The 20,695-nt window shown below is 38.2% G+C and overlaps 1 protein-coding gene across 1 annotated transcript in view; it reads left to right on the top strand.

Annotated features, from left to right (window-relative positions):
- The window catches only part of LOC127443617 (EVI5-like protein), a 93,957-nt gene that overhangs the window by 37,928 nt on the left and 35,334 nt on the right, over window positions 1–20,695 (top strand). The window contains exons 2-11 of the mRNA XM_051702311.1: window positions 6,056–6,454; window positions 11,559–11,748; window positions 12,164–12,388; window positions 16,129–16,203; window positions 16,344–16,469; window positions 17,404–17,547; window positions 17,951–18,040; window positions 20,111–20,208; window positions 20,302–20,362; window positions 20,557–20,610. Of these exons, the coding sequence (XP_051558271.1) occupies window positions 6,213–6,454; window positions 11,559–11,748; window positions 12,164–12,388; window positions 16,129–16,203; window positions 16,344–16,469; window positions 17,404–17,547; window positions 17,951–18,040; window positions 20,111–20,208; window positions 20,302–20,362; window positions 20,557–20,610 (1,305 nt within the window). The 5' untranslated portion in view covers window positions 6,056–6,212. The remainder of the gene's footprint in view (window positions 1–6,055; window positions 6,455–11,558; window positions 11,749–12,163; window positions 12,389–16,128; window positions 16,204–16,343; window positions 16,470–17,403; window positions 17,548–17,950; window positions 18,041–20,110; window positions 20,209–20,301; window positions 20,363–20,556; window positions 20,611–20,695) is intronic.

Here is a 20,695-nt window from a genome sequence, read left to right as displayed (position 1 = left end):
AAGGCCCTTCTCCCCCAATCGCTCAGTTTGGCCAGGCGGCCAGCTCTAGGAAGAGTCCTGGTGGTTCCAAACTTCTTCCATTTACAGATAATGGAGGCCACTGTGCTCATTGGGACCTTCAATGCTGCAGACATTTTTGTGTATCCTTCCCCAGATCTGTGCCTCGATACAATCCTGTGTGTCTCGGAGGTCTACAGACAATTCCTTGGACTTCATGACTTGGTTTATGCTCTGACATGCACTGTTAACTGTGGGACCTTATATAGACAGGTGTGTGCCTTTCCAAATCATGTCCAATCAACTGAATTTACCACAGGTGGACTCCAATCAAGTTGTAGAAATATCTCAAGGATGATCAGTGGAAACAGGATGCACCTGAGCTCAATTTTGAGTGTCATGGCAAAGGCTGTGAATACTTATGTACATGTGATTTTTTTTTTGTTTCTTTTTTTTTTTCGTTTTTTATTTTTAATAAATTTGCAAAGTTATGGGGTATTGTTTTTTTAATGAATTTAATCCATTTTGGAATAAGGCTGTAACATAACAAAATGTGGAAAAAGTGAAGCGCTGTGAATACTTTCCGGATGCACTGTAAATAAGGCATTATGCGACAACCCGATCATGCTTACTAATTTGAAGGCCTGGTCTGTTGTATGCAGGATAGAGGGCAGGGCTGACACGTCCTACCCCCTGACCATGGTCCATAATATTCCAGAGTTTCTGCCTAGTATTTCAGATCCAGGATTTAAAATCTGGTACACTCATGGGATACGTAGACTTTGAGATCTGTTTAATGAAAGTTCCCTGATGTCTTTTGAAGATTTGGTTATAAAATATAATCTACCTAGATCTTATTTTTTTAGATTTCTCTTTTTTAGAAATTAGGGATTATGTTCTTAAAATTACCACTCTTGTCACTAACTCCTCAATATTGGTTATAGAGAAGATTCCTTTTAATCCTCCACCTTACAAGCAGATAATTTGTTTCTGTAATGCTCTTCGTTCACATGAAGTAGTGGATACGCAGGACCTTAGAAGGCTATGGGAGAGGGAGCTTCGAGTGACCATAACAGAGGACGATTGGGAATTGGTCTGGAGTCAGGCCAGTAAGATCTCAGTTTGCAACAGGGCTAGAGCTATCCAGCTCAGGATTCTACATAGACTACATATTACACCACTCATTAGAAATAAGATCAACCCAAGTAATTCTTCATTGTGCTCTAAATGTAAGGTTGAGTTGGGAGTTTACACCCACTTTGTATAGGACTGTTGCATAATTAAGGCCTATTGGTCAAAAGTTATATGTGCTATGAGCCAAATATTTGGATTAGAACTAGAGCTGGATCCCTTGTCTTTGATTTTTGGTCTCCCAGTCAGGCAATTACCAAATAAATTTGCTAGATGTCTATTTGATATTTTGAATTTTGCTGCCAGGAAAAATACACTATTAACCTGGATCAGTGAAAAAAAAACCCTCGTTGAAAGGTTGGCATAAGATCATAAGAGAAATTAATCCTTTGGAATTCCTAACATGCGTTATACATTTGTCAATTGAGGCTTTTCATCGTATCTGGATTCCATGTCTTGACAATGTTGATGCCCCTCTAAGTAATATTTTATGGTATGTCATAATGTTCTCTCTTACACATGATCTGTATTTCTTTTTTCTTCTCTCAATGTCTCTTCCCTTTGGGTGCTGTAAGTGCCAGGCTTTGTTTTCTTGGATATGTTTGTGTTGTAAGTGGTTAAAATATCCAACACATTGCATCTGCATATATTAAACTGTTCATCTCAAGCACAACTGTTAACACTCAGCACCATAAACTATCAAACAGTCATGACATTTGAAATAATCATGAAACGGTTTACTTACGTGTGTTTTTAACTGCGCCATCCTTCAATAACAGTTCCTTTGCAAAGCTTGAATTGTATTTTGTCTGTTCACAAGCAATCCATGCTGACATGAGTAAAAAAACAAACAAGATACCATAGTCCAAAGAATGTTGAAATTACGCACATACATACTGTAGGCACACTGAGGTGCACATCGCCGGAAACACACCGAAATGGTCAAAGATGTTCCTCGTCAAAGAGTTTCTATGTTTACATACACCAACAATTAAAAATAGCGCAGATGGGCGAAAGAATGCGTCCATGACAGAGGCAGCAGCTGAATGTAAAAATTGCTTCTCCCTTTCAGAGTTGTAACTTCACACCGCGTCTTTTAAAAGCAGTGAGATCCATAGCAGCATCAAAAATTCATGTTTATATACTAAATAATTCAAAGTAGTCCAGATGGGTCCCCTTAGGTGTTATGTTAGGAATAGTTAGCCACGGAAGACCTGCTCTCTTGACTTGACTTGAACTGCGTGCCAGTGGGCAGGGCCAAGAGTGCAATGACGCATGTTGTGGGATGTGCAAATACAAATGAGCAATGTTTTGTGATGTCATGATCAGACAGATTTGAAAACGAGACGTTTCAGCAGGGTGGTAACTATAAATGCTCTTTTTAGACTGGGAAGTTTTGAGTTCTGAAATTTACAGTATGTTTTTATAGTACAGTTACCTCTTATATGTCTAAATTAGTATTGTCAAAAGTACCGGTACTTCGGTACCAAGTCGATACTAAAATAAAAAAAAGATGATACCAGTGTTTCTGTAGTACCGAGCACCTACTCAATCCGGGACCAGTGCGCAGTATGAGTGACACACACAGAGGCCCCGTGCGTCTCTCTCTCTCTCTCCCTCTGGCATCCCCGGCTCCTCCCTTATCTCTCTCCTGCTGATTAGGCAACTCGGCAGCGGGCATGCATCCTCACGGCCCGGCCACGCCCTCCTCCTCATCACACTCCTCCACCGCCCGATTCAGGCCGGGGCGCCATCCGGGCTGGCTTACAACCCCCCCCCCCCATCTCTGGGGAAGAGATGCTAACTTTCCGGCCGTTCCACCACCCGAAGGTCTTCCCTGCCTCCTGAGATTCTGAGAGGGACAAGGGGAGGGAGAGGGGAGAGAGGAAGAGCAAGCGGGAGAGAGGGAGAGAGAACAGAAAAGAAAACACTCTTCTTCGGTACCGCTGCTGTCTGCCAGGGGACAGAGACAAGTTCTCCTGGACAACATGCCCCCCCTTTCCTGGGTTTCGGCACCAATGTAACACGGTTCAAGGATGGGAAAGGAGGAGGCAGGAACCGGCTGAGCAATCAACGTAAACTTTAATGACACACACACACACACAGAGCGGCCGCGTGCGTCTCTCTCTCCCTCTCTCTCTGGCGTCCCCGGCTTCTCCTTTATCCCTCTGCTGCTAACTGGGCAACTCAGCACTGGGCGTACATCCTCTCGCCCAGCCACGCCCTCCTCCTCGTCAAATAACATTTAAAAAATACCAAATACACAAACACCAGTAATCTAAAACACAAAATACAAACACTCCAAAACTGTGTCATAAATTTCATTTGCCAGTGTAAAGAGATGAGATTTCAGACATGACTTAAAAGTCTCAATGTCGCAAACTGTTTATCCGGAAAGTGAAGCTTCCGGCAAAAAATACACATCATAATAAAAGCATGTTTCAAAATATAAGCTAGAGCCCTGAAATTGAAGAAATTGTGACAGAAATATATTACAACTGTATAGTAAAATGTAATATTCACTGTAATAATAATAATAATTGGAATAACATAAATGGAACTATGGGAATTATGTTGCGACTGAACAAAATCCAAAATAAATCAAAACTGTGTTATATTTTAGCATCTTCAAAGTAGTCACCCTTTGCCTAGAATTTGTAGAAATGTACTCTTGACATTTTCTCAACCAGCTTCGTCAGGTATCACCCTGGGATGCTTTTTAAACAGTATTGAAGGAGTTCCCATCTATGTTGGGCACTTATTGGCTGCTTTTCTTTATTATTTGCTCCAAGTCATCAATTTAAAAAAAATTTTTTTATTTTTATTAAACTTTAGTTTTATAATAAAATAAATTAATACGGTGGCACAATTATATTTTTGTCTACAAAACTAATTTCAAACATTTAAGCATACACCTTCAGATCAAAAGATTTTTAAGATCATGAGAAACATTTCATTCAAGTGTTTCAAAACCTTTGACTGGTAGTGTGTGTGTGTGTGTGTGTGTGTGTGTGTGTGTGTGTGTGTGTATATATATATATATATATATATATATATATATATATATATATAAAATCCTCCACGTGCAGCAATGACAGCTTTGCAGATCCTTGGCATTCTAGCTGTCAGTTTGTCCAGATACTCAGGTGAAATTTCACCCCATGCTTCCTGTAGCACTTGCCATAGATGTGGCTGTCTTGTCGGGCACTTCTCACGCACCTTCCAGTCTAACTGATCCCACAAAAGCTCAATGGGGTTAAGATCCATAACACTCTTTTCCAATTATCTGTTGTCCATTGTCTTTGTTTCTTTGTCCACTCTAACATTTCTTTTTGTTTTTCTGTTTCAAAAATGGCTTTTCCTTTTCAATTCTTCTCATGAGGCCTGCACGCCTGAGTCTTCTCTTTACTGTTGTACATGAAACTGGTGTTGAGCGGGTAGAATTCAATGAAGCTGTCAGCTGAGGACATGTGAGGCGTCTATTTCTCAAACTAGAGACTCTGATGTACTTATCCTCTTGTTTAGTTGTACATCTGGCCTTCCACATCTCTTTCTGTCCTTGTTAGAGCCAGTTGTCCATTGTCTTTGAAGACTGTAGTGTACAGCTTTGTATGAAATCTTCAGTTTTTTGGCAATTTCAAGCATTGTATAGCCTTCATTCCTCAAAACAGTGATTGACTGACGAGTTTCTAGAGAAAGCTGGGTTTTGTTTTTGTTGCCATTTTTGACCTAATATTGACCTTAAGACATGCCAGTCTATTGCATGCTGTGGCAACTCAAAAACAAACACAAAGACAATGTTAAACTTCATTTAATGAACCAAATAGTTTTCAGCTGTGTTTTTGATATAATGGCAAGTGATTTTCTAGTACCAAATTAGCAATTTAGCATGATTACTCAAGGATAAGGTGTTGGAGTTATGGCTGTTGGAAATGGAGCCTGTCTAGATTTGCTCAAAAATGACTTTTTTCAAATAGTGATGGTGCTGTTTTTTTTTACATCAGTAATGTCCTGACTATACTTTGTGATCACTTGAATGCCACTTTGGTGAATTAAAGTACCAATTTCCTTCCGAAACAGCAAAATCTGTACATTATTCATTATTATATATATTTATATAATGTACTGTATATACTGTATATATGTTGAATGTAGAGTACAACAGTCTTGTTCTAAAGTAAAAATCACAGTTATCAATAGGCAAATTGATTTTAAACAATAACTTATTAACCTTTAAAGACAGACCTACCATGAGCTCCTAGGTTGTTAATCAATGGTATATGCTTCTGCTGAAGCCATCAGTCCACTTTATTTCAAAGTCTTTTAGAAAAAAATCATGTTTAATAGTGGAATTTCTGGTTAAGAACTACACTACCTGTGTTACTGGAGAGCCGCGGCAAAAGAGCTGTATTGCGACTGCCAACTGACGCAGTGGAGTCGGTCTCCCTAGACTCTCAAACTATTTTTATATATTTGTATATATCTGAGTATTTTGTAATACAATTTAAATATATAATTTTTAAACTTGTAATCAACAACTTTAAATCAGTAATTTTATATTTTTCCATCTTTTTATCATTTTCATCATTCGCAATGCTTCATGGGAAGGTAGTTTACTCCCCTTATGAAAGACGGCAAGAACACTGTCTTGTACTTTTTGTTTTTACAAATACTCAAATCAAATCAAAGTTTGTAATGTTGGATTCACCGCTGGTTTGGTTGATTCATGGCTTAGAACTCTTTTATGAAGGATTTTATGAAATCCCTATTGGAAAAAAGACTGTGAAAAATACTTCCAGCACCAAGATGGCTGAAAAATGGGTGGGAGAAATTGTGTTCTATTGTCAAAAGGCTGAAAAATATTGATAATATTGATTGACGTGTTTTATGAGCATCTGTTCTGATATTTATTTTCTCATTTCCACAGACTAAACCAGGACTGAAACACACTCCATCATCAAGGAGGCCTGTTTACGTCCACAGCGTCAACCCTGTGAGACTCCTCCAGCATCCTCCCACTTCCTACCTTTCTGATTGACATTTCTTGGCCAGGGCTCCTCAACTTTGGCCTTGGTTCCTCAGCCATGTCAAGCCCTAGCAGTAGTCCAGAAAGAGAGGGAGGGGTGGTAGGGTCTGTTCAACTGGAGGACCTCTCATCACCTCCAGGGTTGGAAACTGACCCAACTTTTGTTGGCAGTCCAGTGCTCAGTCCAGACTCCAGTTCCCATGATGCAGCGCTCTCAGCCCCGGCAGCTTCCCCAGCTGACTCAGAAAACCTTAGTCCAGATGAGCTCGAGCTTCTGGCTAAACTGGAGGAACAGAACAGGTAGAACAAAAGCAACATGAATGCAAACAGTGTGGTGATAACATGAGTTAAAGGAATATTTATATCTTGTTGTTCCAAACCAGTATACTGTTATTTTCCAAGAGTTTTTTGAAGATTTATGCAGCTGTCAAGCTAAAAACAACAGCAACAACAAACAAATCACCATAAATGTAGTCTCTAGGCTCCCTACATCTTGCATTATTTCAAGCAGTGTTAATTTCTTAAACTAAATTACTGAAAACAATAGTAGTTGACGAAGTTTTTTTTTTTTTTAGTTCGTTAACAATGATGAAGCTGATGTGGGCATGATGGCAATAATTATGGGCATGATGGCAATAATTAATCAAACAAAAAAAGTTAACAAAAATTTGATGAGAAATAAACAACACTTCAAGATAAAGGATTATCAATAAACTAACAATGTTTTTAGTAGGAATGTGCACAAGTAATCGACTAATCAAGTACTCATTCTGCACCAACTATTCGACTATTATAAACACTTATAAACACTAAGTTTCGCAAATTGATTGTCCTTTGCGCATTTGTAGGGTTGGTTGTCAAGGTGTTGGTTGAGAAATGGTGGTGTGTGCTTTCAGGCAAAGCCAAGTGTGGCAATACTTGCAAATTAAAATTTGTATTTAATTCTACTCTATTGATATTTGGTTCTTGTTAGAGTGATGCATACCAACGGATGAGAAAACACATTTATAGTGGAAAGAAAATGTGAAGCTTACCAGAATGTGTGTATGTCCATAAAATCTCTGAGCACCGACAGAGCGCACTTTTTGTGAAATGGTAAGAAAGTTATACACTTTATGTGGACTTAGAGTTTCTGTATGTGCATTACCCAAATGCCGTCAGTGTAGGTTTCTATGTAAGCTCAGAGTGAGAGCAAAAGTTTTTTATTATTCAATAAAATTTTTATTTTCTTTTTTCTTTTTTTTTTCTTTTTTGATTAATATATATTTTATTTAATTTTACCAATAGAAAAGCACAGTTTGTTGAAGTTAGCTTATTTTGAAACTATTCTTGGTAATGTTTGTGAATAAAACAAAATATAATTTTCCCGTACATGTCATATTACATTTTAATTAGGGATGCCCGATACCATACTCGTGCTCGTAAAAATGCTCCAATACCAAAAACCTTAAACTTATCTCCACGACACAGTTCATGTAAAAGTTTCGCGTAAACGCAAAGACACTCATGGGGCAAAATACTCGTGTCACAATAATGTGTCTAAAATAGCTTTGTGTTGGGTGACAAGTGGCTACATTTACATGCACCCTCATAATGCGATTACAATGCGATTAAGGCAATTCTGCGATTATACTGTTGCTCATGTAAACTGAATATTGCGATTATGATATTGCGATTTATGCTAATAATCAGAGTAATGATAATCGCAGTAAGATATGTGGAGTACTCCTATTTTAATCGCTTTAATCGCATTTTTCCCACTCTGATCAAAGTGCGCCTACGCCAGTGCTGCTGATGGATCATGTTCTGCTTAACCACAGGTTTCGTATGAACCGATTCGCTTTAGTGAATCAAAACAGACAGAGCAACCAGTGTAATCCAATAAACAAATGACTCTTATGAACAGATTCTTTTTAGTGAATCAAATGAGACAGCGCATCCAGTGTAGTCAAAAATGACTCTTATGAAGTGGTTCTTTTTAAAAAAAATTTATCCCCTTTTCTCCCAAATTTGGAATGCCCAATTCCCACTACTTAGTAGGTCCTCATGGTGGCGCAGTTACTTACCTCAAACTGGGTGGCGGAGGACAAGTCTCAGTTGCCTCCGCTTCTGAGACCGTCAGTCCGCACATCTTGTCATGTGGCTCATTGTGCATGACATCGTGGAGACTGCCAGCATGTGGAGGCTCATGCTACTCTCCACGATCCACGCACAACTTACCACGTGCCCCATTGAGAGCGAGAACCACTAATCGCGACCACGAGGAGGTTACCCCATGTGACTCTACTCTCCCTAGCAACCGGGCCAATTTGGCTGCTTAGGAGACCTGGCTAGAGTCACTCAGCACACCCTGGATTCGAACTCGCGACTCTAGGGGTGGTAGTCAGCGTCGATACTCGCTGAGCTACCCAGGCCCTCTATGAAGTGTTTCTTTTAATAAATCATTCAAAAAAACTCACAAACTGACTGACTAATTTTCGTTATTCCAAACTGTATTTAAAGATATATATTTGCAGCAAGATTTTTTTTGTAATATTATTTTATAAAAAAAAGCATTAAAACATCACATTTCACAGCAATAATCAGAGTATTGGTGCACATGTAAACGTAGCCATTAGAGCATTGATGATATTTGTGTGTCATTTGCTGCAAGATAAGCTGCAGATGTGATGCTCTCTGTAAAACAAAAAATGTCAGCCGGTGTTTCATGAGGCAGCTGCTACAATCTAGAGACCGACAAAACATCATTAATAATTCTGACGCCATTCAGATTGGACTCTGTAGTCACAGCAATGTATTTATTGTTTTTCACTTTCCTGAGAATGTATACTTATTCCAGCAAACTGTTTGCCTTTAGCCTATTAAACAACACCTAAACGTTTAAACTGTAGGTCTAGTTTAAAATGGAAGATTATATTCATGCAATGAATCCCATGTCATTTATTTATGTTCTCCAGTTGAAATCAGAGGTTGTAAAATAATTTTACCTATTATTATTGTTGTTGTTGTAATTATTCTATAAACAACATGGTATGCGATTAGTATTGTAATATAACATTTCTGCAAAAAAAAAAAATTCTGTTTAATATTTTCTCTGTAAAATAAAGATGAAATAAAAATTATTAAATTAATAAAAAAATTGGTACTGCATATCGGTTATCGGATATGTAAACATTCAAATAATTGTTATCGTATTGGTTTTAAAAAAATAGATATCGGTTGATCTCTAGTTTACTTTGTATTTGCAGCGTGCTTCAAAGCTCCTCCTTGGCTCATTCTGGGAAAACAGTCATGAGCATCGAGCGCTCTGTTTGTTGCAGATGACAGCGAACAGAGTGCAGATACTTTGTAGTGAGAGGCACATACAGAGGACATACATCTAGCTTGTGTCTTGCCTCATTTGCATCCAGAATTCAACCCTTTTTTTTATTTTTTTTTATCAGACTTCAGCAGAGGTGAATATTATCAATGAATAAAGAATTTTTTGGGGGCATGGGTAGCTCAGTAGTATAATACGCAGGCTACCATCCCTGGAGTTCGCTAGCTCGCTAGTTCGAATCCCAGGGCGTGTTGAGTGACTCCAGCCAGGTCTCCTAAGCAACCAAATTGGCCCAGTTGCTAGGGAGGGTAGAGTCACATGGAGTAACCTCCTCGTGGTCGCTATAATGTGGTTCGTTCTCGGTGGGGCGCATGGTGAGTTGAGCGTGGTTGCCGCGGTGGATGGCGTGAAGCCTCCACACGCGCTATGTCTCCGTGGCAACACGCTCAACAAGCCACATGATAAGACGCGTGGGTTGATGGTCTCAGACGCAGAGGCAACTGGGATTTGTCATCCGCCACCCGGACTGAGGCGAATCAGTACGTGACCACGAGGATTTAAAAGCATATTGGGAATTGGGCATTCCAAATTGGGAGAAAAAGGGGAAAAATCCCCCCCAAAAAAATATATATAATTTTTTGGTCTGTTCCTCACACAAAGCTATCATATGACTTGAAAAGACTTGAAATGTGCATGATGTAGTTAAAGTCGCATGCTGTATATTAAAGGAATATTCCGGGTTCAATACAAGTTAAGCTCTATCAAAAGCATTTGTGGCATAATGTTGATTACCACAAAAATGTATTTTCGACTCGTTCCTCCTTTTCTTAAAAAAAAAAAAAGCAAAAATCTCGGTTCCAGTAAGGCACTTACAATGAAAGTGAATGGGGGCCAATTTTAACGTTAAAATACTCACTTTTTCAAAAGTATAACCACAAGTCATAAAGGGATATGTGTTTTAACATAATTTAAGTGTGATAAAATCATTTATAAACCTTTTCTGTGTAAAGTTATAGCCAATTTTACAACTCCATTACCATGATGATGTAATGTCAACAAACCCTAAAACTACTACAAAATGACTACTAAAATGACTAAATTGAAACAAATGTATTTTACAAATTTAAATCAACAACTTTCCAGCTCATATAATGCACAAGATTTACCAGAAGAATTAATGCAAGTGTTTTTATAAATTTATAAGCTTCACATTTCTGTTTAAACCCTCCAAAAATTGCCCATGTTCACTTTTATTGGCCCCATTCATTTAACCTCGATTTTTGCTTTTTTTTTAAGAACGAATTTTTGTGGTAATCAACATTATGCCACTAATGCTGTCGATTTAGTTTGACTTGTATTGAACCCTGAACATTGCTTTAAGCTCCTGTTTGGAGCCCCTGGTCACTATGAGCTGTCGTTGTAAAACAAAAGTTGCGAAACAATTCTTAAAAAATTTATACTTTTGAGTTCCACGTAAACATAACAGCGCAGAGGATTTGACCAACATGAGTGAATAAATTATGTCCAAATTTTCATGTTTTGGTGCTCTATTCCTTTAACATGCATGCATGAGAGAACATTGGAGAGTGTTGTGTGTGATCTCTTATGTACATGAAAGACTTTAGTCTGATGATACCAGTGCCTTGACAAAGGCTTCTCTGTGCAAGCTTAAGAGGGCTGTGCATGGTTTATCATTTGACCTGTGAGTGCCAAATGTGAAACTCAGAGCAGTTAGGCTCCTCTTCCTGTAACAGCTGAGATATAACAGGCTTTCACTATTAATCATTTGTGGTGGTTGCCTAGCAACCACAAAAGCAACAGTTCCGATGCTATATGTAGAACTTAAATAGGCTGTTAAAGAGGGCTGCAAATGCAGTTGTAGAAATTTGTTTAAATGTGCTTTGTACTTCTGTCAGACAAATCTCCAGGATTGAACAAACCTGTAACCTTTCGTATTAAACTTTGGCACGTAACTCACAATCAAACTTACTATATTTGCTTGGTGGTTGATTAAATGGGTGACAAATAAAAATAGCCATATTTTGGGTGTTATTAGTTCATCTCAGTTTTTTGTTTTGCATGCAGGTTGTTAGAGGCAGATTCTAAGTCAATGCGTTCAATGAGTGGCTCTCGGAGAAATAGTGGCTCCTCCTTGGTGTCAAGCTCATCTGCATCCTCTAACCTGTCCCATCTGGAAGAGGACACCTGGATCCTGTGGGGACGCATCGTCAACGAGTGGGACGAGTGGAGACGTAAAAAGGACAAACTTTTAAAGGTAATTAAATGGTCCTGAATGACAGTACCCAAAATGTGTACCCACACCCATCAATACAAATTCTGTCAATATTTACTAACTCTCATGGAGTTAAAAAAAAAAACCTGTATGACTTTCTTTCCACCATGGAACACAAAAGGAGATGTTCAGCAGAATTTCAGTCACCATTCATTTTCATTATATGGAGAGAAAAAAATGCAGTGAAACTGAATGGTGTCTAAGGCTGTTAGTCCCTATCATCTCCTATTCCATGAAAGAAAGAAGGTCTTACCGGTTTTGAACAACATGAGGTGAATAAATGATTACAGAATTTGCATTTTTCGGGGTAAACTATCACATTTAAGCCTATAAAAACCCACATGATGAAAAAAAACATCTGAAACTTGTATATTCATCTCTTTGTCTCATTTTGCAGGAGCTAATAAGGAAAGGCATTCCTCATCATTTCAGAGCAATCGTTTGGCAACTGTTATGTAATGCCACTGATATGCCAGTGAAGAATCAGTATTCTGAACTCTTAAAGATGTCATCTCCCTGTGAAAAACTCATACGCAGAGACATTGCCCGTACGTATCCCGAACACGACTTCTTTAAAGGCCAGGACAGCCTGGGGCAGGAAGTGCTGTTTAACGTCATGAAGGTAAGACGTTGAGAAATGTAAACAGCAAAGAATAAAAAAATAAATTAAAAAAAGCACAAATTGAGGTTACAGTGAGGCACTTGTAAATTAGAGGATTTTAAGGCAGAAATGTGAAGCATAAAATTTTATTAAAGCACTTACTTTAACCCTTTCATACCGACCGTCACAAATATGTGACGGTTAATAACTGGCGCCTGCAGAGGAGCATCACACAAATGTGTTTCTGCAGCAGCCAGTTACATTACAAGCTGCCAGATTCAAATCAGCTTTCGCGCCGACACACAGCTTCGCTGAGCAAGAGCCTGTCATTCATATTAGCACAAATATTGAATCATACAGTCTTTTCAAGCTCATGATAAGCTTATTTTATACGCATATAACCAAATGGTCACCAAAGTACCAAGATAAAATGTTTACAGCTCATATATGCAGTCTACACATCAAACGCGATCGTCCGATGCGTGCGGCCATGTTTGTTTACATTAGTGGATTGTCATTCATCACACAATCATCTACTCAGATAGTCTTTTCAAGCATATGTTATGTTTATTTTGAATGTAACAGACAGCCAGATTGTCACAAAAGTGCAATTTCAGTTTACTCCCAGTCACAGTGCGGTCATCCCGTGCATGCAGCCGTCTCCTTATTGGGTCACACAAACAGCAACTCAAACAGTGTTTTGAAGCATATGATACGTTTTCTGAAACAGACAGCCAAACTATCACAGAAGCACCACGATAACAGTTTATAAACTCGTATACTCACAGCCAGCACATAATCGCAATCATCGTGTGCACAAAGCCATCTGTTTACATTAGGTGACGATGCGTTTGACACCCACACCCACACACACACACGTGCACACACGCACGCAAACACACACAAACACACACACACACACACACACACTCACTCACTCTTGTCTGAGATTTCAAACAGTGTACAGGCAAACTGTACTATTTGTCCATTTATTTTTGTAGCTATATATAAATGAAAGAAATAAAACAAATATGGTAAAGTAGACATAACAGTTTTGTTCATATGTTTACCATGGTATATACAGTTTTTTTTGTTTTTTTTTATGACAAGAAATCAAGAACTCAACAAACTACTCGTATACACTCCGCCCGCTCTACCGGCTGTGCAGTGTCACACGCAGAAATAATTCACACTGTGGGGCACTGCAGGGGAATTTAGACCCTACTCATGAAAAGGTTAATTCTTCTGTTAAAACTTGTGTGTTATTTGAGCTGTAAAAAATTTTGAATCGTCGTTTTTACGGTCGTTTTAGGGTTTTAGTGTTTTCGGCGTTACATCATCCTGACAACTTTACACATTAAAGGCTAGTGATTTTATCACAGTAAAATCATGTTAACATATTATTTACTATTTATTATTTTGTGGCAATACTTTTGAAACAGTGAGTATTTTACGCTTTACGTATTGGCCCCATTCACTTCCATTGTAAGTGCATCACTGTAACCCGGTTTTTTGCTTTTTTTAGAGAAAATGAGGGACGAGTCGAAATAATTTTTTGTGGTAATCAACATTGTGCCACAAATGCTGTTGATTGAGCTTAACTTGTACTGAACCCGGGATATTCCTTTAAGATCAATAAGATACAGTGCATCCGGAAAGTATTCACAGCGCTTCACTTTTTCCACATTTTGGTATGTTACGGCCTTATTCCAAAATGGATTAAATTCATTATTTTCCTCAAAATTCTACAAACAATAACCCATAATGACAATGTGAAAGAAGTTTGTTTGAAATCTTTAAAAATAAGTATTCTCAGCCTTTGCCTTGACACTCAAAATTGAGCTCAGCTGCATCCTGTTTCCACTGATCATCCTTGAGATGTTTCTACAACTTGATTAGAGTCCACCTGTGGTAAATTCAGTTGATTGGACATGATTTGGAAAGGCACACACCTGTCTATATAAGGTCCCACAGTTAACAGTGCATGTCAGAGCACAAACCAAGTCATGAAGTCCAAGGAATTGTCTGTAGACCTCCGAGACAGGATTGTATCGAGGCACAGATCTGGGGAAGGATACAGAAAAATTTCTACAGCATTGAAGGTCCCAATGAGCACAGTGGCCTCCATCATCCGTAAATGGAAGAAGTTTGGAACCACCGGGACTCTTCCTAGAGCTGGCCACCCGGCCAAACTGAGTGATCGTGGGAGAAGGGCCTTAGTCAGGGAGGTGACCAAGAACCCGATGGTCACTCTGACAGAGCTCCAGCGTTTCTCTGTGGAGAGAGGAGAACCTTCCAGAAGAACAGCCATCTCTGCAGCACTCCACCAATCAGGCCTGTATGGTAGAGTGGCCAGACAGAAGCCACTCCTCAGTAAAAGGCACATGGCCCGCCTGGAGATTGACAAAAGGCACCTGAAGGACTCTCAGACCATGAGAAACAAAATTCTCTGGTCTGATGAAACAAAGATTGAACTCTTTGGCCTGAATGGCAAGCATCATGTCTGGAGGAAACCAGGCACCGCTCATCACCTGGCCAATACCATCCCTACAGAAAAGCATGGTGGTGGCAGCATCATGCTGTGGGGATGTTTTTCAGCGGCAGGAACTGGGAGACTAGTCATGATCGAGGGAAAGATGAATGCAGCAATGTACAGAGACATCCTTGATGAAAACCTGCTCCAGAGCACTCTGGACCTCAGACTGGGGCGAAGGTTCATCTTCCAACAGGCCAACGACCCTAAGCACACAGCCAAGATAACAAAGGAGTAGCTACGGGACAACTTTGTGAATGTCCTTGAGTGGCCTAGCCAGAGCCCAGACTTGAACCCGACTGAACATCTCTGGAGAGATCTGAAAATGGCTGTGCACCGACGCTCCCCATCCAACCTGATGGAGCTTGAGAGGTCCTGCAAAGAAGAATGGGAGAAACTGCCCAAAAATAGGTGTGCCAAGCTTGTAGTATCATACTCAAAAAGACTTGAGGCTGTAATTGGTGCCAAAGGTGCTTCAACAAAGTATTGAGCAAAGGCTGTGAATACTTATGTACATGTGATTTTTATTTATTTATTTATTTATTTATTTATTTATTTATTTTATTTTTAATAAATTTGCAGAGATTTCAAACAAACTTCTTTCACATTGTCATTGTGGGGTATTGTTTGTAGAATTTTGAGGAAAATAATGAATTTAATCCATTTTGGAATAAGGCTGTAACATAACATAAAATGTGGAAAAAGTGAAGAGCTGTGAATACTTTCCGGATGCACTGTAGAAACAAGATCTGAACAAAAAGTCATTTTCACTCTCATAAACAAAAAACCTACTTATTGATCTTGATATAACAGTTCATTGTACTTTCAGAACTCTATGCCACCTCTCCAGTCCAAAACATTTTATTAATACAAAGCTGTAAAAATAGCATATATTTTTTTCTAAAGAAACCAAACGTTAGAAAAGAGGGGCTGAAGGTCCCTGATCATTTCTGTCTAATCTTAACAGTTTGAGTGGCACATTTCCACCTGTATTGTTTTGTGATCCTGTCAATATAATGCAGGTTTTGCAAAGAGACTGTTATTGAAGGATGGGGAAGATAAAAAAATAATTTGACCATGACAGCAAACCTGTGTGCCATTCTTGAGAGCTTTAATGAACTGTTTCTCATTTCAAATGCGCAGGCGGGCATTTCGTAAAGGCACAGCAAAACAACGGCCTGTTTCTAAGAATCAAAAACTTGACTAACATTATTGGTTGGTCTCCTAGGCATATTCTCTGGTTGACCGTGAAGTTGGATATTGTCAGGGCAGTGCCTTCATCGTAGGATTACTACTGATGCAGGTTTGCTACTTCAGCTTTGTTATAATGAACCGAATATGCGTACGAAATTAATGTAAAGAGATGTTTGTGAGCCAAGAATATTGTTTCCCTGTTTTTAAAAGCTTTGAATGAACTCATTTTGTCATTCATTTTGTGTGTAGATGCCGGAGGAGGAGGCTTTCTGTGTGTTTGTTAGACTAATGCAGGAGTACAGGCTTAGAGAGTTGTTTAAACCCAGTATGGCTGAACTGGGTCTGTGCATCTACCAGTTTGAACACTTGCTACAGGTAAGAGAAACGAATTAATTGCAAGCTAATTAGGATGTGCATGTAATGTTGTGTTTAATATAATGTCTTGTATAATATGTATGGTATAGAAATATTCCATTACTACTAATCTATTCTCATTGTTCTTTATTCTATTACTTATATTTCTTAGGTTATGCTAGTACATTTTTTAAATGCACATTTTAAGGGATAGTTCACCCATAAATGAAAATGTTCTCATCATTTACTCACCCTCATGCCATCCCAGATGTGTATGACTTTCTTTCTTCTGCTGAACACAAACGAAGATTTTTAGAAGAATATTTCAGCTCTGTAGGTCCATACAGTGCAAGCTGATAGTGGCCAAAACTTTTTTTGGAAGTTCCAAAAAGCACATGAAAGTAAGACTCCAGTGATTTAACCTTTTCGCACGTGAGTTTCTCCTGTACTGACAGAGCCCCCAGTGTGATTTCTTTAATGCGCGCTGTAATTTAAAAAAAAAAAAATCTTACCTTACACTTCACAGCAGATGCACTGCATGACAGATTATATCACGGCAAGTGCACTGAAGGTCAGATTATAGATTATCAAACATATAATGTGTTTTTTAGATATATATTATGATTGATTATCATAGATGTGATTATGAATGCGCTTGCCGGCTACGCGTGTCGCCATATTGTTTACATGCAATGTTTGTTTGCATTCAGCAGAAGAAAGTCATACACATCTGTTATGGCATAAGGGTGAGTAAATGATGAGAGAATTTTCATTTTTTTGGGTGAACCATCCCTTTTTAAGTATACTGACTGAGTAATACCGTGTTTTTCCACAAGGAGGCAGCAGATTTACAGTATATTGTCTGCAGTTGTGTCAGTGGCAAAAAAGTAATCATCTTTTTCTGTCACTGGACAGTTGTTTTACTGGTATCTCTTCTGTTCTCTATCCCCATCAGGAGCAGTTGCCAGAATTGAATGTTCATTTCCGTTCTCAGAGTTTCCACACTTCTATGTACGCCTCATCCTGGTTTCTCACACTCTTCCTCACGTTCCTGCCCCTGCCAATAGCTACACGTATATTTGACATCTTTATCTATGAGGTATGAACAAAAGAGACTTTCTGTTTGTGTGTTTCCGACCTAACTGTACATTTTAAAGTACAAAATATGTATAAAATTGATAAAGAAATGTCTCTGTAAATTAGAATAATCTGAAAAAAACAAGGAAAACAAAAGATAAATAAAGAGACTAAATAATATGTGTAGTACTTTTATTTAGTCACAATGTTAAAAGTAATTTAAGAACATGTCAGTGGAAAGTACCCATGTAGTTAGCTTGATAAACCTGTGTGAATGTGTTGGATGTGTGTTTTCAGGCTCTTTAAAGGTGTGGTTTTTATTTATTAAAAATGAGTAAAAGACAAAAGTAGTTTTGAGGATGTGATATTTGTTCTTTTTTTTTTTCTTCAGTATTTATGTGATAACTGATGTGCTGTTTTATCAGGGTTTAGAGATTATATTCCGAGTTGGGATGGCGATACTGCAGTACAACCAGACAGACCTCATACAGCTAGACATGGAGGGAATGTCACAGGTTAGGAGAATTTATTTTTTATTTTTTATCGCACAGTAAACAACACTCTCTCTTCTTACCCTTACTATCTTTCTCAATTGCAACTGCTCTCTACAATTATTTCTCTGTCTGTATTGATACATAAAATAACATTAACACTTAAAGGAATTGTTCACCCAAAAATGAAAATTCTATCATAATTGTTCTTTCTTATGTGGAACACAAAAGGAAATTCATGAATATCCCGGTTTGTCTTTCAGTTCTCATTTTGTTGTTCAATACAGTGCCAGTTAAAAGGATAGTTCACCCAAAAATGAAAATGTTCTCATCATTTACTCACCCTTATGCCATCCCGGATGTGTATGACTTTCTTTCTTCTGCTGAACACAAATGAAGATTTTTAGAAGAATATCTCATCTCTGTAGGTCCTTACAATGCGAGTGAATGGTGGGCAGAACTTTGAAGCTCCAAAAGTTTATAAAGGCAGTATAAAGGTAATCCACACGACTCCTGTGGTTAAATCCATACCTTCAGAAGCAATATGATAGGGGTGGGTTGAAAAAAATATGAATATTTAAGTTTTTACCATAAATTCTCCCTGCACAGTAGGTGGCAATATGCATGAAGAATGTGAATCACCAAAAACAAAAGAAAAAGACTGTGAAAGTGATGGAAGTGGAGATTGATAGTAAAAAAGGACATAAATGTTGACTTGTTTCTCATCCACACCTATCAATGCTTCTGAAGACAAACTGTAGATTTAACCACTGGAGTCTTATGGATTACTTTTATGCTGCCTTAATGTCCTTTTGGTGCTTAAATGTGTTGGTACCCATTCACTTGCATTGTATGGACCTACAGAGCTGAAATATTCTTCTAAACATTTTTGTTTGTGTTCAGCAGAAGAAAGAAAGTCATACACATCTGGGATGGCATGAGGGTGAGTAAATGATGAGAGAATTTTCCTTTTTGGGTGAGCTCTCCCTTTAAAGAGCACCTATTATGGTTTTTCAAATATTACCTTTCATGTAGTGTGTTATATAGCTGTTTGTGAATGTAAAAAAGTCTGCAAAGTTTCAAAAATCAAAGTGCACGACAAATGCAGTTATTGACTCCCAAAAGAAAGAACCGATTCTGAACACCTGAAACGAGTCGTTAGTAATTCCAGACTTACTTCCTGTACTAACCTACATAATTTGGTAACAAACAACCCGCCTCTGGTCTTCATTGGCTGCTCGCGAACAGCTTTGACCCGCCCTCAAACACTACACTAAGCGACCAATCACAACAGACTGGGACATCTGACCAATCAGAGAAGAGTAGGCTCTCTGAAAGGAGGAGTTTAGAATGAATCCTTTAGAACGGATCAATGAACGAGTCATTTTTGACACTGGGAAAAAAAAGTAATGCTGCAGTTTAAATTATGAGCAAATTAAAGTGTTTTTTGACCTTGGATGCATGTAAATCTATTGTATGAGACCTTTAAAACAAAACAAGGCACGTTTAAAAACCATAATAGGTGCTCTTTAAAAGTGACTCACTTTAAAGCTGAAAAAAGGACTAAAAACTCATAAAAGTAGTTTGTGTGACTTGTGCATCATATCTGAAGTCTTCTGAAGACATCCAATAGGTTTTGGTGAGAAAGAACCCAAAATCTTTGACTTTTTTTTTTCAGTGAAAATCTTGATGTCTGTTGTGCATTCATGAGTGCATGAGAAAAGCTCGTTCACAGTGAACTTACGTTGTTTTAGCACTAAAAAGCAATGCTAAACAGCTTCTCTCATAATACTCATGACTGTGCAACGGACGTGAAGATTTTCATTGAAAATGACTGAAGTTTTATGTTGTTTCTCACCAAAACCTATCAAATGCCTTCATAAGACTTGGAATATGTTGCACGTGTCACATGGATTATTTTTATGATACTTTTTTCTGCATAAGACGTATGGGTTTGGAACGACATGGAACAAGGGCGAGTACATTATGACAAAATATTCATTTTTGGGTGAACTACATTAAATTTTCTGTGTTTTAACAATCGAGTGCATGGGGGTGATTTTGTATCACGTATGAATGTATCTGATCTCACAGCACTTTCAGAAGGTGATTCCACATCAGTTCGACAGCTGCACGGATAAACTCATCCTACGGGCCTATCAGATCAAATACAATCCCAAGAGAATGAAAAAGTGAGTGATCTAAAAGTTTAAAATGGATTTTCACAATAATTAAGACAAGAGTTGGTTCTGGTCTATGCTGAATTGTTGCGTTCTCACTCACAGACTAGAAAAGGAGTATACCACCATCAAGAACAAAGAGATGGAGGAACAGATTGAGATTAAGGTCTGTAAATGTGTGTACAGAGAAAATAAACAGCAGAAATATTGCTTTATACCTAGATTTGGTGCACATTCTATATTTAAAGGTGAAGTGTGTAATTTCTGCACCATTTAATCTTTATTCATTTTAAACCTGTAATTCTGGAGAAGCATGAATTTAAATGGAGAATATCCTATTTTTTCTTCTAATTTTATCAGCGACTACGTACAGAAAACAGACTACTGAAACAGAGGATTGAAACCCTGGAGAAAGTGAGATGGCTTGTAACTCATATGACCTGTTTGTATGAACCAAAATTAGCCTTGATTAGTTTATGTAAACTGTAAATATATGTAT

This window comes from Myxocyprinus asiaticus, chromosome 7 (genome assembly GCF_019703515.2).
Source record: "Myxocyprinus asiaticus isolate MX2 ecotype Aquarium Trade chromosome 7, UBuf_Myxa_2, whole genome shotgun sequence".
Taxonomy (NCBI): Eukaryota; Metazoa; Chordata; class Actinopteri; order Cypriniformes; family Catostomidae; genus Myxocyprinus; species Myxocyprinus asiaticus.
The sequence above is the reverse complement of the archived record's forward strand: the minus strand, read 5'-3'. Positions and strand labels throughout refer to the sequence as shown.